This window comes from Siniperca chuatsi, linkage group LG13 (assembly GCF_020085105.1).
Source record: "Siniperca chuatsi isolate FFG_IHB_CAS linkage group LG13, ASM2008510v1, whole genome shotgun sequence".
NCBI classification, from domain to species: Eukaryota; Metazoa; Chordata; class Actinopteri; order Centrarchiformes; family Sinipercidae; genus Siniperca; species Siniperca chuatsi.
In genome coordinates, this window is record NC_058054.1 from 17,339,144 (window position 1) to 17,358,045 (window position 18,902).

The window sequence follows — 18,902 nt, forward strand, 5'->3', positions numbered from 1 at the left end:
CTTCCTCTGACGGGCTCAAGCCTTTTACTCTGTCTGTCCCATTCATCAAACTGCCACGTCACTACTGGCTGTAAATAGCAGGACAGTCTCCTTCTTGGTATCCATGTGTATTGGAAAGTCGATAAGAGCTCCAAATGCAGTTTTATGAATGAAACCTAATGTTCTGTTTGGGGTCCTGGAGATCTATTTAACAGCTCAAGAAACATACTTATCATGTTTTTATCAGCTCATTACAGTACTCATAACTTTTCCTAATTTTATGAGAATTGAGTGTAAACCTAATTCAGTCTGCTACAGAAAATGACTTCTGTTTGGAGTCTCAGAGACCCTGGCTATAAAACATGGCTAAATACAATTGATATGCTCAATATCTGTGATTAGTGTTGACAGTACTGTTTATGCAGCACTACCCCTCCCAAATCCCAAATAAGTCTATTTGGATTTCATCTTGGGTCTTATTGTAGTTTTACAATAGTTACAAAGAAGTCTAATTTACCCCAAACATAAGTAGTCACAATGAAGGAAACATATGGACTATATATCATACAAAACATGACATATTTCAGTGTTACCATTCATTATTATCATTTCTGTATTTTGTTACCTTCATCAAATGTGCAAGCTCAGTTTGTGGCAAAGGGACGAATTATCACTTCAGTGCTTTTCGACATATTTGGTTTTAATAAGGCCAGAAGAAAAGAAAAATTGGAAAAATGTTTGCAATTATAGTTCCCTGTACTTGTTTTTACACATACAGTAGTATGTGGTGGGTACGTAGTGGGGTACGTGTAAGTAAAGCCAATGTCAACGAAACAGAAGGGTTAAGAAAGGAGGCTGAAAGTTGCTTCCATCTTTTAACACATTTAGCGCACCTTTTAATCATTTAAACCTTGAAGATGCAGCCTGAAAAGTACATTCACTTCAATTAGTCATGGACTAGAAAACCTAGCATATACAGAAATCAGCCAATAATAATTAAGATGAATTATTATAGTACGTGAATTTTGGAAAAAAATAAGTTCAGCAGAATATCTCTCTCTCATAGCTTTCTGCATGTTCAGGCAGGCAAAGTGTAGCTCTTGCAGTTCGTTCACACTTTTCCATCTTGAGTCTCTTGTGCCTATCGGCTTTCCGCAGCAACTCCCTTTTCTTATCTGACTCTATTTTTGTCTTCCCCCCCCTTTCCCCCTCCCGTACTCTACACACACACACGCGCGCGCACACACACACACACACACACACTGTCATGTACACACCACAACTACACACACACACCTGCTAGGTTCTACTGGGATTTCACAATGCTGCTGTTTATGGTGGGCAACCTGATCATCATCCCCGTGGGCATCACCTTCTTCAAGGAAGAGACCACTACACCCTGGATCATCTTCAACGTGGTCTCCGACACCTTCTTCCTCATGGACCTGGTGCTCAACTTTCGCACTGGAATCATCATTGAGGACAACTCAGACATCATTTTGGACCCTAAAACCATTAAAAAGAAGTATCTAAAAACTTGGTTTATTGTGGACTTTATCTCCTCCATCCCAGTGGATTACATATTCCTCATAGTGGAGAAAGGGATCGACTCGGAGGTGTACAAGACTGCTCGGGCCCTGAGGATCGTCCGCTTTACCAAGATCCTAAGTCTTCTGAGGCTGTTGAGGCTCTCCAGATTAATACGCTACATTCACCAATGGGAAGAGGTAAGAGCATACATTTTAATGACTGTCCTTCTGTAAATATTATAATAACTCTAATCACACAACTCTCAGCCACAGAGGAAGAAACACCCAATCTAGTCCGTGATAAAAGGTCACTGATTTGCCTCCAATATGCTGATGTTGGCTTGTGACCAAACCAACAATCTGCCTCTCTGTCTGCTCTGAGCGGCCTGCTCTCCTCCGCCCGGAGACTCGATATTAATGTTCTCATCTGCCACCTGGTGAGAAATGTTTGATTTCAGCAGGATGTTTGAGCTTTAACAAACTTTGCATTCTAATTACTGTTATTGTCACACACACACCTACCCCTCTGTCTCCCTGTCTGACCTGGGAGTCCCACAGGTGGCATCAGACGGTCTAATAAGCAGCCTATTACCAGGGCAAACACTGTTAATCAATTAAGGCGCCAGAGGAAGAGCAGGTGGGGTAGAGGGTGATGATAATATGCAGCACTAGGGGGCTGTTGACTGCGATAATATATGTCACTAATTGTTCATTTAAAGGGAGCAGAGAGGTTAAGCAAGCTGGCGGATCCTCAGAGGCCTGACTGGCAGACTCTGGATGTGAAGATGTTGATAGAATCCCTGCTTCTTGTAGACTGAACTGAAAGACCCAGTCCTGCCCTTTCTGGCCACTCGACTTTTATTTACTCTGCAAGCGATGCACTTTGTCACGGCCCTGCTCCAGCCTCTCCTCGGACTCCTTCCTCAAATGAAGGGAGAGCAGCCTGGGAGACAGGAGGTCCAACGATGTCATGAGATCACTTGACTTTTTGTTTATGCCAGTATTGGCAGCCTGGTGTTGGCATTTTGCAGTGGTGAGCAGCGCAGTGGGGCTCGGCTGCTAACTTGACCTTTGGATAATTGGATTTCTGAAGATATGATGTGATGTGCACACATACACACACAGTGGCGCGTGATGGGAAGTGATACTTGGCATGCATGGAGAGTGAGAGTGGAGATATGGTGGAGAGTGAGACACTGACACAGGAAATGCCCAGTTTTATCCCTTTGATGTTATCTGTTATAGTTTATTTTGAAAATCCAAGAACCTGAACCCTAAACTACTTTTAGTTCCTGTAAGTTTCTTGGAGCTGTCCAAGGTGCTGAACATCAGGCCATCAGCCAGCACAACACGACGGTGTACAGTACAGTTTGTCTCATTCATCCTCAGTGAAAAGATATGACAAATTACTCTATTTTGTCAGTTTCTGATAGATAAAAACTGACAGTGAAAAGCTTATAAAGGTTAAAGCAGCATTTAGAAAGATCAGCATATGTGATTCATGTCCTGTCTCATTCCTCATCCCTCACATCACAGAGTATCACTTCTCCCTCAGCTGCACTGACTAACAAATGACCCATTTCTCATACATGTCTTACTATGAAAAGTATTGTAATTTCTACAGATTTAGACCTTAAAAAGATTATTATGGTATTAAATGCAGCCGTTAAACTGTTAAGCATCAACAAGGAGTGGTTTCTTGAAGTCATAGATGATTGGCCTAAGTGACTGTCCAGTGACTCAGAATGATTGATGTGTGAGACAACATGGACTATCAGTTGTTAAGGATCATGATGGTCCCTGTCCATCACTCTGTGTGTTTGAATGTGTGTCTTTGTACGTGTTGGCATGTCTGTCTCTGTTGTTAGTGCATCAGTGTGCCTGCAGGCTTGCGTGAGTGTTTTGTGTGTGTGACTGGGCTCTGTGTGCATGTTTGAGCCTCAGATTGATGTCATGTATCTCCGTGTAACAAATGCATTGCCTTCTCCTGCTGTGTTTGATTTGGGACTGATGGGAACCAGTCTCCCCTACTCATTAATCAAACTTGCTGTAATCCAAAGGAGACTGTGACGCAAAGTGGGAAGCCAGTCATGCCACTGAGATACAAATTTAAAGTCTTTAGTATTTGACAAAGTTATGAAAGCCATCTTCACTGAGCTCATGTTCCAAATCCAACATATTCTTCATCTCCACATGTCTCAGCCCAGTTTAAACTCCCCTCCCTGTCTTATTGTCTCACTCCAGATTTTCCATATGACCTATGACCTGGCCAGTGCGGTGATGCGGATCTTTAACCTGATTGGTATGATGCTGCTTCTGTGTCACTGGGATGGCTGCCTACAGTTCCTGGTTCCCATGCTGCAGGACTTCCCCTCAGACTGCTGGGTGTCCCTCAACAAGATGGAGGTTTGTGTCAGGGGATCATGTCTGCACATACCAAGTTGCACATATCACCCCGGAAGTGGGTTTGCATCTTTTATTCTGAGTTGATTGGGAAAGAGCTTTTGGTGGTCACAGAATATTGACTGAAGCTTCTGACCATCATCAGAAAATATTGGCTAAATGTCAATCAATATTTTGTGACCATGATAAATTCTTTCATGTTTTTACTAAGACAATTCATGTTGCCCTCAACAGAGGGAAGCCTCAAATCTGTATTTAAGACCAGAAAATGGGTTAAAATTAAATTGGTTGGTAGTTTAGTCTCTTGTAGTATTGGAGGGACACGGGTCATTCTACAAAGATGGAAATTTGTTAAAGATTGAGTCTTCCTTTACAAGGGTAAGCAGTAATAAATACACAGTAGGTCCTGGTCATTGAAACAATGAGTCTTCAGCCACACTAGCAGCTCTGTGAACCTGTACTTAGGCACATCAGTGCTTTGCACTAAATGCTAGCATCAACATGCTAACAAGCGTATAATGATAATGCTAACATGCTGATGTTTAGCAGGTTTAATGTTTGGTGTGTTATCATGCTAACATTCGCTATTTAGCACTAAATACAAAGTGCAGCTGAGCCTGATGGGAATGTCGTTAGTTTTACATGTACTTTGGTATAAACCAAAATATTGGACAAAAAAAAATTTGACCTGATGATGGCACAAGATGAAAAGTCAGGGGAACAACAAAGTCATTAGGATTCATCCTCTGGGCACCATGAATGTCTGTACCAAATTTCATCGCAATCCATCCAACAGTTGTTAAGATATTTCAGTCTGGACCAAAGTGGTGGACCAACATTTCCACATTAGTGTGGCTAAAAATGAAGGGTCCTCTAGGTTAGCTGTGATAGTTATATATACTGTAATTTCAATCAATATGGTCCACTTTGAAAACAGTGCACTGCAATATTCAGGGAACTGTTATTATCCTAAGTAGTTGCTGTTGCAATTATGCTATTACTGATTCAGGAGGAAAAGTCAGTATTTCCTTCTAACAAATCAAGAAAATTACTCATATCACTGCCCTCTGCACTAGCGTTCAGTCAGTGTGCCAGACGTAGAAAACAAGCGTAGGATACCAATGAAGAAGCTATGACAAAGAAACCAGAGTGACAAAGAAACCAGAGTGATTTAAGCACACCTCTAGATCCCCTAGGTCTCCTCTTCAGCATGGTGGGGTGATGACAGGAAAGATAAAAGGGGAAAACAGAGGGAAGGGGCGGGGGGTACGGCCGGGCAGCTGGGCTCTTTGTTGCCGTGTCTCTCTCAGAGAGATAAAAGCTGGTTGTTTATAGGTCTGTCTGTCAGCCCAGCCTTTTACTGAGTGAGAGGAGACCACCCTAACCCAGACATGAGGCACAGGTCCAAATGGGGTTTTAAACAGATTGGGTCCCGCTCCCCAACATTGTCAGGGTCTGCCATGACTACTTCTAAATTTCAGATTAGAAGTATTTCCTGGATGACAGTAGCGGCTCTTGTGTTTTTTATTGCTGCACAAAAATAATTCCGGTTAAAACAAGTTAATGTGGTGATGAGAATGAATGTCCTCTCTTTCATGTTGGTGAGAGGGAAGGAATTCCTCTTTGTTGGACATACTGCAGTTTTACTGGCGCTGTTTTGTAGAGCTGGACAATATTGACAAAATCATATATTTCAATATTGACTCAGTATCAATAATGTGGGCATATTTTGGGTCTGATGGATGGTGCTTTCATGTAATATTTAATAAAAATTAGCTGATGGTGACATGATCTCAGAAAAAAATAACTACTAAAATGTACTAAGGTTGCAAAACAGGTAGAAGTATTTGCTATCCATATCACTCAGCTAAAAATGCATTTAAGTTTGAAAAAGTAGATTCACATTACTCTAAGTTAATATAACAAAGTTACAATAACCAGCATGCAGACATTTAGAAACTCAGGTGTGTCCACTATCTCTGAGGCACGATTGATGTTATAAACTATTAAAAACTGCCTTTAACTGCATCATTCAACTGTTTGCTCTCCACCGAAATACACACACACACACAACTCTGAATGTAACAAAGCAAAGCAAATACTGAATCCTTGTATACCTGTATTTTCTTTGAAAAATACAGGTAATAAATACTATAAGCAAAATAGAAACAATATAGTAAAGCTGAGAAATATGTTGATATAATTAGAGCTAAAACAGTTAGTCTATTAATCAATTAGTAGTTGACAGAAAATTAAAAAGTAACTATTTTGATAATTGATTAATCATTTAATTTTAAACACTCACTAGTTCCCACTCTTCCATTGTGATGGAGCTCTTTTTCTATGTTTTACATCACTGTAAACTGAATATCTTTACGTTTGGGACTGTTGGTCAGACAAAACAAGCAATTTGAAGATGCCATCATCGACTATGGGAAATTGTGATTGTTCATTTTCACACAATTGTTTGACAATCAGTTAGTGGAGAATATAATTCGCAGATTAATTGATAATGAAAATAATAGTTAGTTGCAGCCCTAAATGTAATATCAATACACTGATATGCAGCTGTACTTAATCTATTAATATGGGCTTTCTTTATTTCATATACTGTATAATGTAAAAATGACGTAAACCGTGCCGACCTTCCCTTTTAAGCACTGCAAGCACAACAACTTTAACTTCAAGATAACTTAAATATTTCTGCTTTTATAAACTTACATGACACACAGGACAACCTTGTGTAGAGTTTGAAGTCCAGGATGATGAAGTTTGGGGCTGACAGGCCACTGACTCCTCCATTGCTCTCTATCTCTGTATAATCAAAGACAGTCAGTCTCCAGAGAGCTGTCACTCAAAGTAAAGGGCCGCTCTGGCACGGTACAGGCTGCCTACAGCCACCTGAGACCGCCCCCCTATTGAGTGGCTGACAACTTGTAACACTAGCCATTGTGTCGCAGCCAGGCCATCCATCAAGCCTCGCGCCCTACAGTAGCTCTAGTGGTGTGGGGCCCACAGGCAGGACCCATGGAGGGCGTCGAGAACACTCTGTAACTCTGGATGACATCCACCAACCAGTAATTGGATTCAGTCCAACTTGTAATACCTCAGGGAACATAGGTTGTTTTTGCAGTGCACCTCAACTTCCATCCATTAATTTCACTTAGTTTATATTTAGCATTAGCTTTATGCAGCCTTGTCAGCCACATAGTTAATTTCCATGGTAGGTGGCAGAGCCTCGCTGTGACAGTGGAGTACAGAGGCGACTGGGTAATAATAGTGACAGCAGCGCTAACTGACAGACACAGGGTGTATAGTTTCAACTCTGTAATTACACTGTGTGTGCACCTATCCCTTACTGTATCCAAATCACAGATGTCTCTTTGCTATTATCCCCCACTGCCATCAGCAGGAGGGGGCTTTGCAGTACAGTGGTCTGCTCTCTTGGAGAAGATAAGCCAGTAATTACTACGTATGGTGTTGAATCACTTTATTTACTCACAGCACATAGTTTGACGAAATGGTATTACAGGTCTGCTGCTGGACGTTGCAAATTTGATTTAAACTGCTCACTAGGTCTGTAACAGAATATAAACATGAAAGGTGAAAGCTGCTGCCTAACCTCTGTAAATGGACTAGAAATTAGGTGGGTGTTTGTTTCCTGGGCGAGGAGAGAAAAGGATCTGATTATCTGAGTCCCAGAGGAACTCAGGTGTTTTTGTTCTGCAGGATCTCATTGTGCTGAGGACAAGCAGTTCTGCAGCCAAGTACTGTTACTGCACTTAAACATTACTCAAGCAGCAGTAAGCTTATTTGTGTTGAAAACTACTCAAGCAGAAGTGCAAATGTTTCTATGTTGAAGGCAGACAGTTACTTTGTTACATATGTTCACCCTGAAATAGCCACTGTGGTATCCTGATTGAAACCATTTCAAAGTGAATACATGCTGCCAAGCAAGCCCTCTACAGTTCAGTGATACTCTAGTATTGATCTTCACATCTTAGTAAGACATTTTCTTCAAAGACTGCCTCATGAGAAAAAAAGACGTCCAAAGCAAACTTAATGGTACTCCAGACTGTGTAAGACGGAAAAATAGAGTCTGCACACTAGATAATGCTCCCATGAACATTTATTATTATAGCACCATGTGGTGTTTCAGTCACAAGCCCTTCTCCAGACATTGTTGTCTGTGTTTCACATGTACTTCGGTCCAGCACCTAGTATTTATCGCGTTTGGATGTGCATGCTTTTGTAAACTTTTTACAGACTCCAGACTGTGCCATAACAACAGAACTTGAGGTTTAATAGTTATTATAGCTTTTCCAAATGCAGCCAAATTCATCAAAAATCTTTAGATTTAGACTTTACACATTAAAGAAATATGTAACAAATGAACATAAATAACAGGGGAACTTCACAGATTTTACACATAAAGGTCAGTTTACTATGCATGGTCATTAATACTTGTGAAAACAAATCGTAGTGTTTTCTGCAGCTCTGGAGGAGCTTTGCCAAGTCTAAAAAAATTACTTCTGATAATTTCATTGGGCTTATCTCGGCTTGGGCTTGAAGACTACATATTTATTACTAAAAGCCTGTGTTACAAACTGGGGTCATTTAGTTTGAAAGACTTGGGAATGTACCAAGCATTTAAGCAATTGTGTTACATTGTGGGAAATGTAGGATCCCACGTTTTTGGAGCTTGACCCGTAATAGAAACTAAAAGCTGCTCTATGCTGCAATTGATTTTGACCATTCTTTTTTAAAATCTGCCTCTCTTAATTCATCTAATTTCATGGAAGTGCAGTACTAAATTTCTGGAGTACCCCTTTAGAAGCAGAATGATTCATTCATACTCAAAAATATCAGCAGTTTGTTATACTTAGCAATGCTGAATACTAGTGTTTTTTACACGTGCATGTGTGCATGTGTTAAAGGAATAAAACAACTCTTGAAGGAATAGTTTGACATTTTAGGAAATATGCTTTGTTTTCTTGCTGATAGCTAGATGAGAAGATCAATACCACTCTCATATCTGTGTGTTAAGTACGGAGCTAGTGCCGTGGGATGGTTAGCTTAATTTGAAGACTGAAAGCAGGGGGAAACAGCTATATATATATATATATAGCCATCACATGGTGTTGACGGACAGAATACTGAGTGATACTTTTCTTTTGACCTTAAAATGAACCATCAGGGGACAGAGGATGCCTTGACTTCCACACTCAGAAACAACATATTTCTCTGCCCATCCTACAGATTATACAGAGACCACACACACTCACTGAGGCAGACGGGATGAAAGGAAGAAAGAGACAGAGAGAGCGAGAGAGAGGAAGCAGGAGACAGAGCTGACTGTACAATAAACTCAAGCCATTGTAAACCAAACCGGTGTGTGTGTGTGTGTGTGTGTGTGTGTGTGTGACAGGACCAGGCCAGAGGCTTTGTTTCATGTCTGTCGATTATCTTTTGATATTTGTCCAGCTTATCGGCCGTCGGACACACATAGTGATTGCTCATTCAGTGTGATATAACTCCATTTTTCATTATCTGCTTCACCATGTCTCTGTCATGTCTTCCATCCCTGCACCTACAGCATCAGTCCTACACAGAGCCACACTCCTTCAGCCCTTGGTGCAGGGAGGTCTGAACTGATGAGACTGGTAACAGGGCAAAGGTTCATCTTTTGTGTAAGTCTATGGGTGTACTTTTCGCCATTTTTAGCCATGCCATTAGCCATGTAGTGGCGTGGCTAAAAGACTGTGTTTCTTATATCTCGTCACCTCACCCAACATAGCTATATCATATGATATCATTTTTGCTTACACCATCCTCACACAAGTAAACTTTGTAATACTGCCACGCACATATCTTAACACTATAATGCTCATGACAAAGCTTTGATAAACCTTTCTGATATATGTTGTATGTATGTAAGACCTTTTTCTGATAAAGATTAAAAACAAATGTTAAACTTTTTTCTGTCTAGAAAAAAGTTTTGGTTTTCTTTCCAGTGAGCATTACAGCCTCCTTAGACTTAGACTCATCGCCTTTTTTCTTGAAATTAGCATATATCCTGAGCCAAATGCTGGTACAATAAGTCACTTCTGGAAGGCACATAACTTACTTGCATGCGGCCATTCTGTTTAGCAGGGGAAATTTACACCTGCTGCACAGCAGGGTCGCAGCAGCTTATACAAAGAGGCATTTTAGGACACTGGAAGATACATTTTAAACCCTTTGCGTTGTCGGCCAACTTCAAACAGACTATCTGCAGCTAATGGAGATGGTGATTACCAACAAAGCAACGGATAGTTCCCAAACTGAAATCTCAGGGGAGGGCTGTTGAGACTTATGAGGATATGGAGTTTCTCTCCCCCTCTCTCTTGCCTGTGCTATTTCAGAATCAAAGTGCTCATCGTTCATATATTATTCACTCTGTTTCACTCCACTGTTTCTCTTTCTGTTTTCACATACACAATTTAGCCTCAGCCCACTTGGTGGAGCTAGATTTATTTTTGGAGTCTTGCTCTGCCCATGATGGAGAAGTCCCTTTAATGTCGAGTCTCTTAGATGAAAACAGACCTCTGTACAGAAGACACGTGCTGTTGTATGTTCACATGTATTTCGTGCAGTTGCTGTATATTTCACTTCTTTAGGGTTGCAGCTAATGATTAATTTAATTACTGATCAATCACTTAATATTTTTCAGTTGATTTATTCATCATTCATTCGTCATCAATGTAACCCCAAAAATAGTGACAAAATAGTGAAAAATGTATGTTACAATTTCCCAGGTGATTAGCAGGTTCACATTTAAAGCCAAAGAGAGCAGCAAATATTCACATTTGAAAAGCTGAATCCAGACAATCTTTGGCATTTTTGCTTTATAAATGATTTAAATGGTCAATTGATTATCAAAGAGAGTGAATTTTCTATCAATCGACTAATTGATTCATCATCTAATCAGCTATACACTGCGTTATAATAATACACAGTACTTTTTAAACGATCATCGTCGCTCCACAGTGAAAACCATGTATCTGAATTTGGTGACTTTGAATTTTTCAGATGAACTGTATTAAAGAAGTGATTCTTTATGGGTTGGGAAAATTCTCATACTTCTCAATCTCAATAAACCATTTAAAAACTGATTGAATTGTCTGAATGATTGGCTCAAAACTGAAAGCTATGTTTTTTTTCTTAGCTCGTGAAAAGTTGATGGGTTTAACAGGTCGGTGACGGGGCTAATTTAGTTATTTGAAATACGCCAGGGAAAGGAAAGTGTGTTTTATAATGTGATAGCAAATGCACAAATAGACTGCTAATGCACTTCTATAAGTTATAAGAGAGGATATAGTTGATTGCCTTTGCTATCTGAGTGCAGACTGTAACCTCTGTGTAGCCCGGTACAAATTTAGAGAGGAGTGTGTGTGTGTGTGTCAGGAGCCATAGTAGAAAATGTTGGCTTTTTGTGCACTTGAAGCCAGGCTTCAGGATGCTGTTTTTAACTTCATTTTTCCATGGACAGAAGCTGTGCTTTAATAATACAGTTTTATTACACAGGATACTAGTTTCTCTGGTAGAATAATTTAAATACAACCAAGAAACCTGGGTTTCAATCCCGGCTTTTGGCTTAAATTAATTGGCATCAGTGGTCTGCTCAGGCCGAGGTCACCGCGGTTACCACTCAGTGCTAATGAAAGAAAAGGTCACCCCCCTCTTTTGTGACAAAGGGATTTTTGGCATAAAGCTACAGTGGAAAAACACTAAACCACTATTTACATTTAGGAAAGCATACCGAGTGTTGTTCAGATCCGACAACACTGACGAATGGCCCTTGATGTTTTTGTAAGTTACAACCTGAGGTTTGTCCCTTTATGGATCTCAACACAAGCAGCCTGGTGACCGCTGCCTGGCCGTCACTGCCTGTAGTAGATTCCTATTCACACGGCTCTGAAAGGGCATACTTAATGACCTCTCATTATCATTCCTCTTTGAGGAAATAATTTCCAGACCATCTCTACGCTACTGATTAGGCCTTGAAGGATTCCCCTGATGTCGTTTCCACTTCCTCCCTCTTTCTTTCTAATGCAACTCTATCCCTGGGGTTCTCATTTGTGTAAGTGCTATTGCATGACCCTGCTGTCCCCAAAGCTTTTCTTCTGGTTCCTTACTCTCTGCCACCACTCTCCCTCAAAACATGCCCTTTTATGTAACATTGATGTCTTTAACTGTTTGTTTATCTCCCTTTTTTCTCTCTCTGCAGAATGACACCTGGTCAGAGCTGTACTCCTTCGCTGTATTCAAGGCAATGAGCCACATGCTGTGTATCGGTTATGGCCGGCAGGCCCCTGAAAGTCTATCAGATATCTGGCTCACCATGCTGAGTATGATTGTAGGAGCTACTTGCTATGCTGTTTTCATTGGCCATGCAACAGCTCTTATCCAGTCCCTGGACTCCTCCAGACGTCAGTATCAGGAGAAGGTGAGGAGCTTCATTAAATCAACTCTGTCCCGTGTTCTCAACACTATTCTGTTTCCGGTTAACTGCTTAACATCCAGTGTTCCACTTTTATTTCCCCTTAAAGGAAAAGTTTGACATTTTGAGAAATATGTGTATTCACTGTCTTGCCGAGATTTAGATGAAAATATCAGCACCACTCTCATGTCTGTACAGTAACTATGAAGTTACAGCCGTTGGCCAGTTAGCTTAGCTTAGCACAAAGACTGGAAACGGGGAAACAGCTAGCCTGGCTCTGTACAAAGGTAACAACCTCTAAAACTCTCTAATTAACATATTTTATTGTTTAAGCCATACAAAACCTGATATGTGTAAAACTTACCAAAAAAGAAATTTAGTTTTTATGGGATTATGTGCTGAACTATATCTTGGCCAGCACCAGTAACTCCCTGGAGTCCCCACTGGTTGCCGGGCAAATGGTCCCGACCAAGAAATAGTCCAGCACATAACCGCCGGTAAAACTGCTATTTATCATTTTTATTTTTACACTGCTGACACCTTTTATACGGATTAAACAAACGAGATATAACGTGTTAATTTAAGAGCCTTGGGGTGCTGGTAGGCACATTTGCTTACCTTTGGACAGAACCAGGCTATGTTTCCTGTTTCCATTCTTTGTGCTGAGCAAAGTTAGTCAGCTGCTGCTGCTAGCTTCATATTTAGCATTCAGATTCGAGAGTGGTATCAATCTAACTCTGGGCAGATTAAGTATATTTCTCAAAATGTCGAACTTTTCCTCTAAATAACTTTAAGGTTGATAAAATTATCTTACTCCACACTGCCTGATAGTATCACAAATATTCTATATCAGCTTGTTCCAGCTCTATAAGATGTGAAAAATTCAAACCCAGGACGTAAATATTCTGGATGTCTTGTGCATTATTTTATACACATTTTTACAAAAATTCTGACATTCCGACATATTTGGTAACTCGATATTGGCACGAATACTGATCTTATTAAGTGGGTAATCCACATTAAACATTTTACATAGAGTTTTCCATTGTGTGCCAGTTATTTGCTAGTAGGTGTTTACTATGAAACTGGAAGTGTTGACAGTGACATGCATGGTTAGCGAATGTTACCAAAGATTAACTCCATGTAGTTTTAGATTTAGGCCTTTTTGAAAGGTTGCATGGATGAAATGGATTTTATTACATGTTTAACAAAGCTTGATAAAGGAGAGAGCCTCAGAAAACAGGGACAGACATTACATCTTGTTAAGTTTGTGCATGAACGTCTCTTATAGTAACTCATTGTTACAGCCTCACGTTAGCTTAAATGTAGAAGATTTTAAATTTGGGAAAAGAAGATCACTGGAGGATCAGTACCTGCTGATACCTTTAATATGGGTATCAGAATCTGTATCGGGGGAGAAAAAGTTTGATCGGTTTCAACAATGTGTGGCTGCACAGTGTGAGTTTTGTACTGACTTGAAGAGCTCCTTCAGTGGTCAATTTTTTAAATTCTCTCAGTTGATCAAAATAATGGAACAGCTCATTAACACATTAACACCATCTTTTCTCTTTCTCTTGGCTGCAGCTGATTTTAAAATGATTGAATATTTGCTGTAATTGATTCATTAATTTATAATACAGGATTTGAATACAATGAATATTAATTTTGAAAAGTGTAAAATATTTTGTATAACTAGGTGTATTGTGGTGCAACAGCACAGTGTAGCATCAGGTGATTAACCCAAAGGTTAATCACACATTATCAGGTCCTTGTGTATATTGTCATTAGATAATATTCTTCTTTGACTATCAGACATCTTTTGAAACAAGGATGGAGATCAGAGCAGTGCTGAACAGTGCTGCAGCAGTGGCCTGTAGTGGTAACAGAGCAGCCTCTCTGTTTCCAAGCAGAGTCTCGCTGGCTGGGGAGCAGGGGGAGTGTTGCTGGCTTTCAGCAGCCAATCAGAGGCTGCGGGTGTGTTCGGCCAGGTAGAGCCACATCGCCAGAGGCTGGGTGTGTGTGTGTGTGTGTGTGTGTATGTGGCGGAGCTGATGTGGGTGAGAGAGAGAGAATGAGACAGAGACTGTGTGTGTGATACGATGTCCCCTTGGGCAGCAATAGAATTGATGAGGCAGCAGACCTGTGTGTCCTGCCAATGTCATCCTGAAGGTGACGTAAGCAACCATGGCTGCCTCTCTCTCTCTCTTTGTCTTTCTGATCACTCACTCACAGCTCTCACTCTACCTGCACTCATCTGTATCATCTGTTATGCGTCTTCAACTATTCCTCTTTATATTATCTTATCCCCTCTTTTCTCTTTTCTTCCCCTCCACTTCTTAAATATTTCCACCTGATTTTCTGCTTTGTCTCCTATCTCCCTCTTGTCTTCATCCTTCTCTCTCTCTCTCCTCTCCCCTTGATCGGAATTTCTCTTTCTTCCTCTCTTCCCCTCTCTCTATCCTCTCTGGCGGTGGTGTCCTTGAGAGGTGCAGTGCTACTGCTAACTGTCTGCTACAGGGAGCAAAGAGAGGGGGAGGGGAAACCTTTGGGAGATGGAAGGGCCTTGTTGTCGACACAAGTCCTGGTGCACTGTGAGATTTTTGAACACTGTCTATTTCACATTGTTTAGAGTGTTTTTGTCAGGCTAGCATTGTGTGGAACTTCTCATAGGGTTTTTTCAGCCATGTGGCTTGATGTTTGGGTATAAATTATGTCCAATAAATGGTTTAGAAGACAGCAATTCAGCAAGTTTAGTGCTTAGTGCTACTCTTGTCTGGACTGTGTGTCCTGGACGATGGGCGTTAAAAGGCTAGAGAGAAATCCATTGTGTTTTATCTGTGAGGAGTGGTTTCTTCCACAGTGGGGGTCAGAAAAAGACCCTTGCTTGGCCCCCTTGCTGATGGTTGAAAGTTTAACTTTTCACCTCAGTTTTAAATATCCGGTTAAATTTGCACTACAAGCAGTCAGAACACTGACAAAAAACTGAAGTCTTACGTGTTTAACAGCTGTGATGAGTTGTATAAGTGTGTATAATCCTCAAACAGCCTGTATTTTTATTCAGTTTAAGCATAAATTGAGAAGTAAGAAACATACATGCTTTCACATCATCAGAAATGTGCTCATAAAATGCTGTGTGCTCTGTGTGTATTCACTCATATTTAGTCATTTTCTAATGCATCCTCACCCCATCCCAGAATATATATTTTTTCTGCTGAGGGCAGGAAAGTGCATTTCCCCAGAACCCTTTTTCTGGCCAGTTGTCAGATTTTCTTTTTTTCTGCTGCTCTGTGAGGATTAGTATTTGAGCTGAAGACGTGTTTATTTAAAAAAACGCGTAGAGCAGAAAAGTGCCAGCCATGCCAGTGAGGCTGATGCTGATGCTGCCGGGTGAATTTGCCACGCCTCCAGATAGGACTGTGAGTGACATTTTTATCATTTGGAGAATGTTAGCAAAACACGTCTGCTGGCAGTCTGTTACAGCCTCAGAGAGGCTCGAGCTAGCATTGTGTGGAGGTTTCCATTTCAGCCCAACAGTAATGTCAGACTCACAATCCATGTTGGATAAAATTAGGGAAAATTTGGCTTGGTGGCTTTGGTGCAGAGACCAATGAGTTATTTATACATAATAACAGTGCATGCTGACACAGAGCAGGGGGGCAGATAGTCTGACAGAAAGAAGTAGTCTCACTTATTCCAGCTTTAATGCACCTTTGAAAACAATGCAATTGATAAATGCACGTGTTTCTGGCTTTGAGCTTTTGGGAATTTCCATGTCAGAATTCATGTTTGTTGATATCTGACCTGCAAACCTGCATGGTTGGCATGGTTTGTGCATCATATTCTGTGATTTTAACTTTGTGATTTTGACATTACCCTCTTTTATGTAATACGGTGCGAGGTCACTATAAAATGCAGCATTAAAGGCCCTTCCCCACTGCAACTTTTGTGGTGTTTGGAGCAATTTCTTAATGAGTGAAACCAGATACAGACAATCTGTGTATAGCTCCTTTTAAATCAGCTGAATCCATTGTATTAGTGTTAATATTGGATTTTATTTAGATGCAACAACCAGGGATGGTGGTTTTGCAGCATTTTACTAGCAGACTGTTGATGCTTCTGTAGTTCTTTTCACCAAGTGGGAGAAATTGTCACTGTCAGAAATATCCCATATCTCAGACTTGGAATTACAACTGACATGCGTGTTTTTTTCCGACTCAGCTACTCGTAACTATGGTCTAACAATATGACGTGAATGCGGCATGAGAACTGTGTGGGCATGTAGTAGCTATTGTGCTTGCCTGACATCTGTCTGACCCTCGTATTAGTTTTGCTGCACCTGTTTGGGTGGCAGTAGACGCATCTTTATAATTCTAATTGGTTCATGAAGTTCGGTCTAATAGTCAGAATAGTCACTTGGTTATGGCGTAGTCAGACTGGATTTCGCTCCCCATTCATTTCTTTGTGGAAGTGGACGAGACTATCAATTTGATTGAACTCTGCCATGTGAAATCATGGGGCTCTCCAATGTCCAGCTGGTTTGAGAGAGCGGGTGGGGTTTATAACTGCATCAGGTACATAATAATGCAAGCAGCAGAGAAGGAAGGATGCTGCATGGCTGCAGTGAGTACAAGGACAGTGTCAGAGTTTCATGACAATAAACTGTATATGTATATAATATTATACGTTGTATAATGTACATCTTTGTAGACTGGTGTTGTTAGCCTTCTAGCCATGCTAGCTCCCGCAGTTTATGTTTACAACCCTGCCCACACTATTTCCTGCCCCCCGTGCTTTGAGCCATACCCTGCAAGTAAATTTCGCCAGGCGGATTTTGGCCTGACTGCAGCTCAAGGTATGGATAGCTGGTCAGTGCATTACATTATTTGACAGATATCTTTATTCTGTTTGATCAACAGGATAATTACGTTTATTTCAGAGTGTCAGTATTCATAAAATAGGCCTATTCTACTCTTTTATTCACAAAATTACTGATTTAAGAAAACCTCTCATAGCATCAAAACATACTGCAGACTTTCTGTATTTAGTCATTGTTTAGTTTTAGTCCACATATTGAGAGACCTTTTTGAGAAAAACAGATTACAATTTTGTGTTTTGCTTTTTGGTAGTCAGGCTTCTCTTTAGATCACAGATTGTGCATTTAAAACATGCAATAGTCATAGTTATAGTCATATAACTCTACACAGATACACCTTTTGCATCAATAATCAGCTCTTAATGGCCTCACAGGGGGTTTTACATTGATTTAGCTCTCCTCTCTTGTAGTTGTAGAGACTAACCTCAGTCAGCAAGACAGAGCAGACAGCAGCCTGAGCTCTCTGCCATGATGTGGCACAGGACAGGATACAAAATTGTTTTCTACCGTCTCCTCCTTTTCCTCTCCCTCTTCGTGCCGCTGCCACCATTAGCAACAGTGATCTGTCTTCTTTTAGCCAGACTGCTTGTCACTGATCACTCCAATTATCCAGAACCAGGCTGACTTTGTAAGGTTGGTGGCCAAAGAGATTCCTGCACTAACGTCTACAACAAAAACAATGTCTCTTTAGTTGTGCCAAATGATATTCACTACTCTAGTAGAAAGTGTGTCTGATGAACAAACCCTTATCAGCCAGTCTCCTTTGGTCATCAGTCCCTTTGACTGAATTATGGGATTTTCAGTGTTTCCTTAGAAGCCTCATTTCATTTAATGAGACTTTGTACTGTGTGAGACCCCACAGTGTGTTGTTCCTCCCTATGTACACATCTCCGAATTGAAGAAAGACAAGACAAGCTCTGACTTACCACTATCTGATTTTTTTTTCTCTTTGGTGAATGTACTTTATAATATCATGAGGCGATTTTGCAGGGACTTAAGTGAAAGAATTATACATCCACATAGCCGTTTGGGATGAACCCGAATTAGACTTTCCAATGGAGAGAAGTTGTGGGATAAATGAGCAGGAGGAGAGGAGAAGAAAAGAGAGGAATGCAAAGGAAGGGTAATGAAATGAAAGGGAAGAAAGAAGGAGAAGGGAAAGGAAAGGAAAGGAAAGGGGAATGACAGTTGGGTCAGTAGTTATTGGGCTTAAAAGTGGAGAAATAAAATCAAAGTCAAAGATAAAACTCTCCATAAATTTTCATCTGAATAACAAATCACCAAAAAGTTCCCAAAAACAGCAGTTTAGATGACAAACTGTCAGTGGAGTGTTTTGCGGGCGCATACACTGTCATCAAAGTGACACAGAAAATGGATGTCATTTTCACTCTCATTTGGGAGTTTGTCAGTCCCCTGTGGGTGCTGTGACGCACAGGCCAAACGCTCGCTCCCTCTCCTCGGTTTCACTGGAGAGATTTCAGGTTGGTCTGGTGATGATCAATACGGCGCACTGTGACATGGCTCTCAAAGTCAAGTCATTAAATGCCACCATCTAAGTTCAATCAGATAGGCTTTTGCTGCCTCATTCATTCGGACTTAGCCGAGTCACAATCTGCTGGAACTACTTTCATGTCTT

At 40.7% G+C, this 18,902-nt stretch overlaps 1 protein-coding gene across 1 annotated transcript in view; it reads left to right on the forward strand.

The window, feature by feature from the left end:
- Positions 1-18,902, forward strand: part of LOC122886272 (potassium/sodium hyperpolarization-activated cyclic nucleotide-gated channel 2-like) — a 37,281-nt gene that overhangs the window by 5,897 nt on the left and 12,482 nt on the right. Inside the window, exons 2-4 of the mRNA XM_044218230.1 lie at positions 1,283-1,706; positions 3,753-3,914; positions 12,181-12,399. Coding sequence (XP_044074165.1) covers positions 1,283-1,706; positions 3,753-3,914; positions 12,181-12,399 — 805 coding nt within the window. The remainder of the gene's footprint in view (positions 1-1,282; positions 1,707-3,752; positions 3,915-12,180; positions 12,400-18,902) is intronic.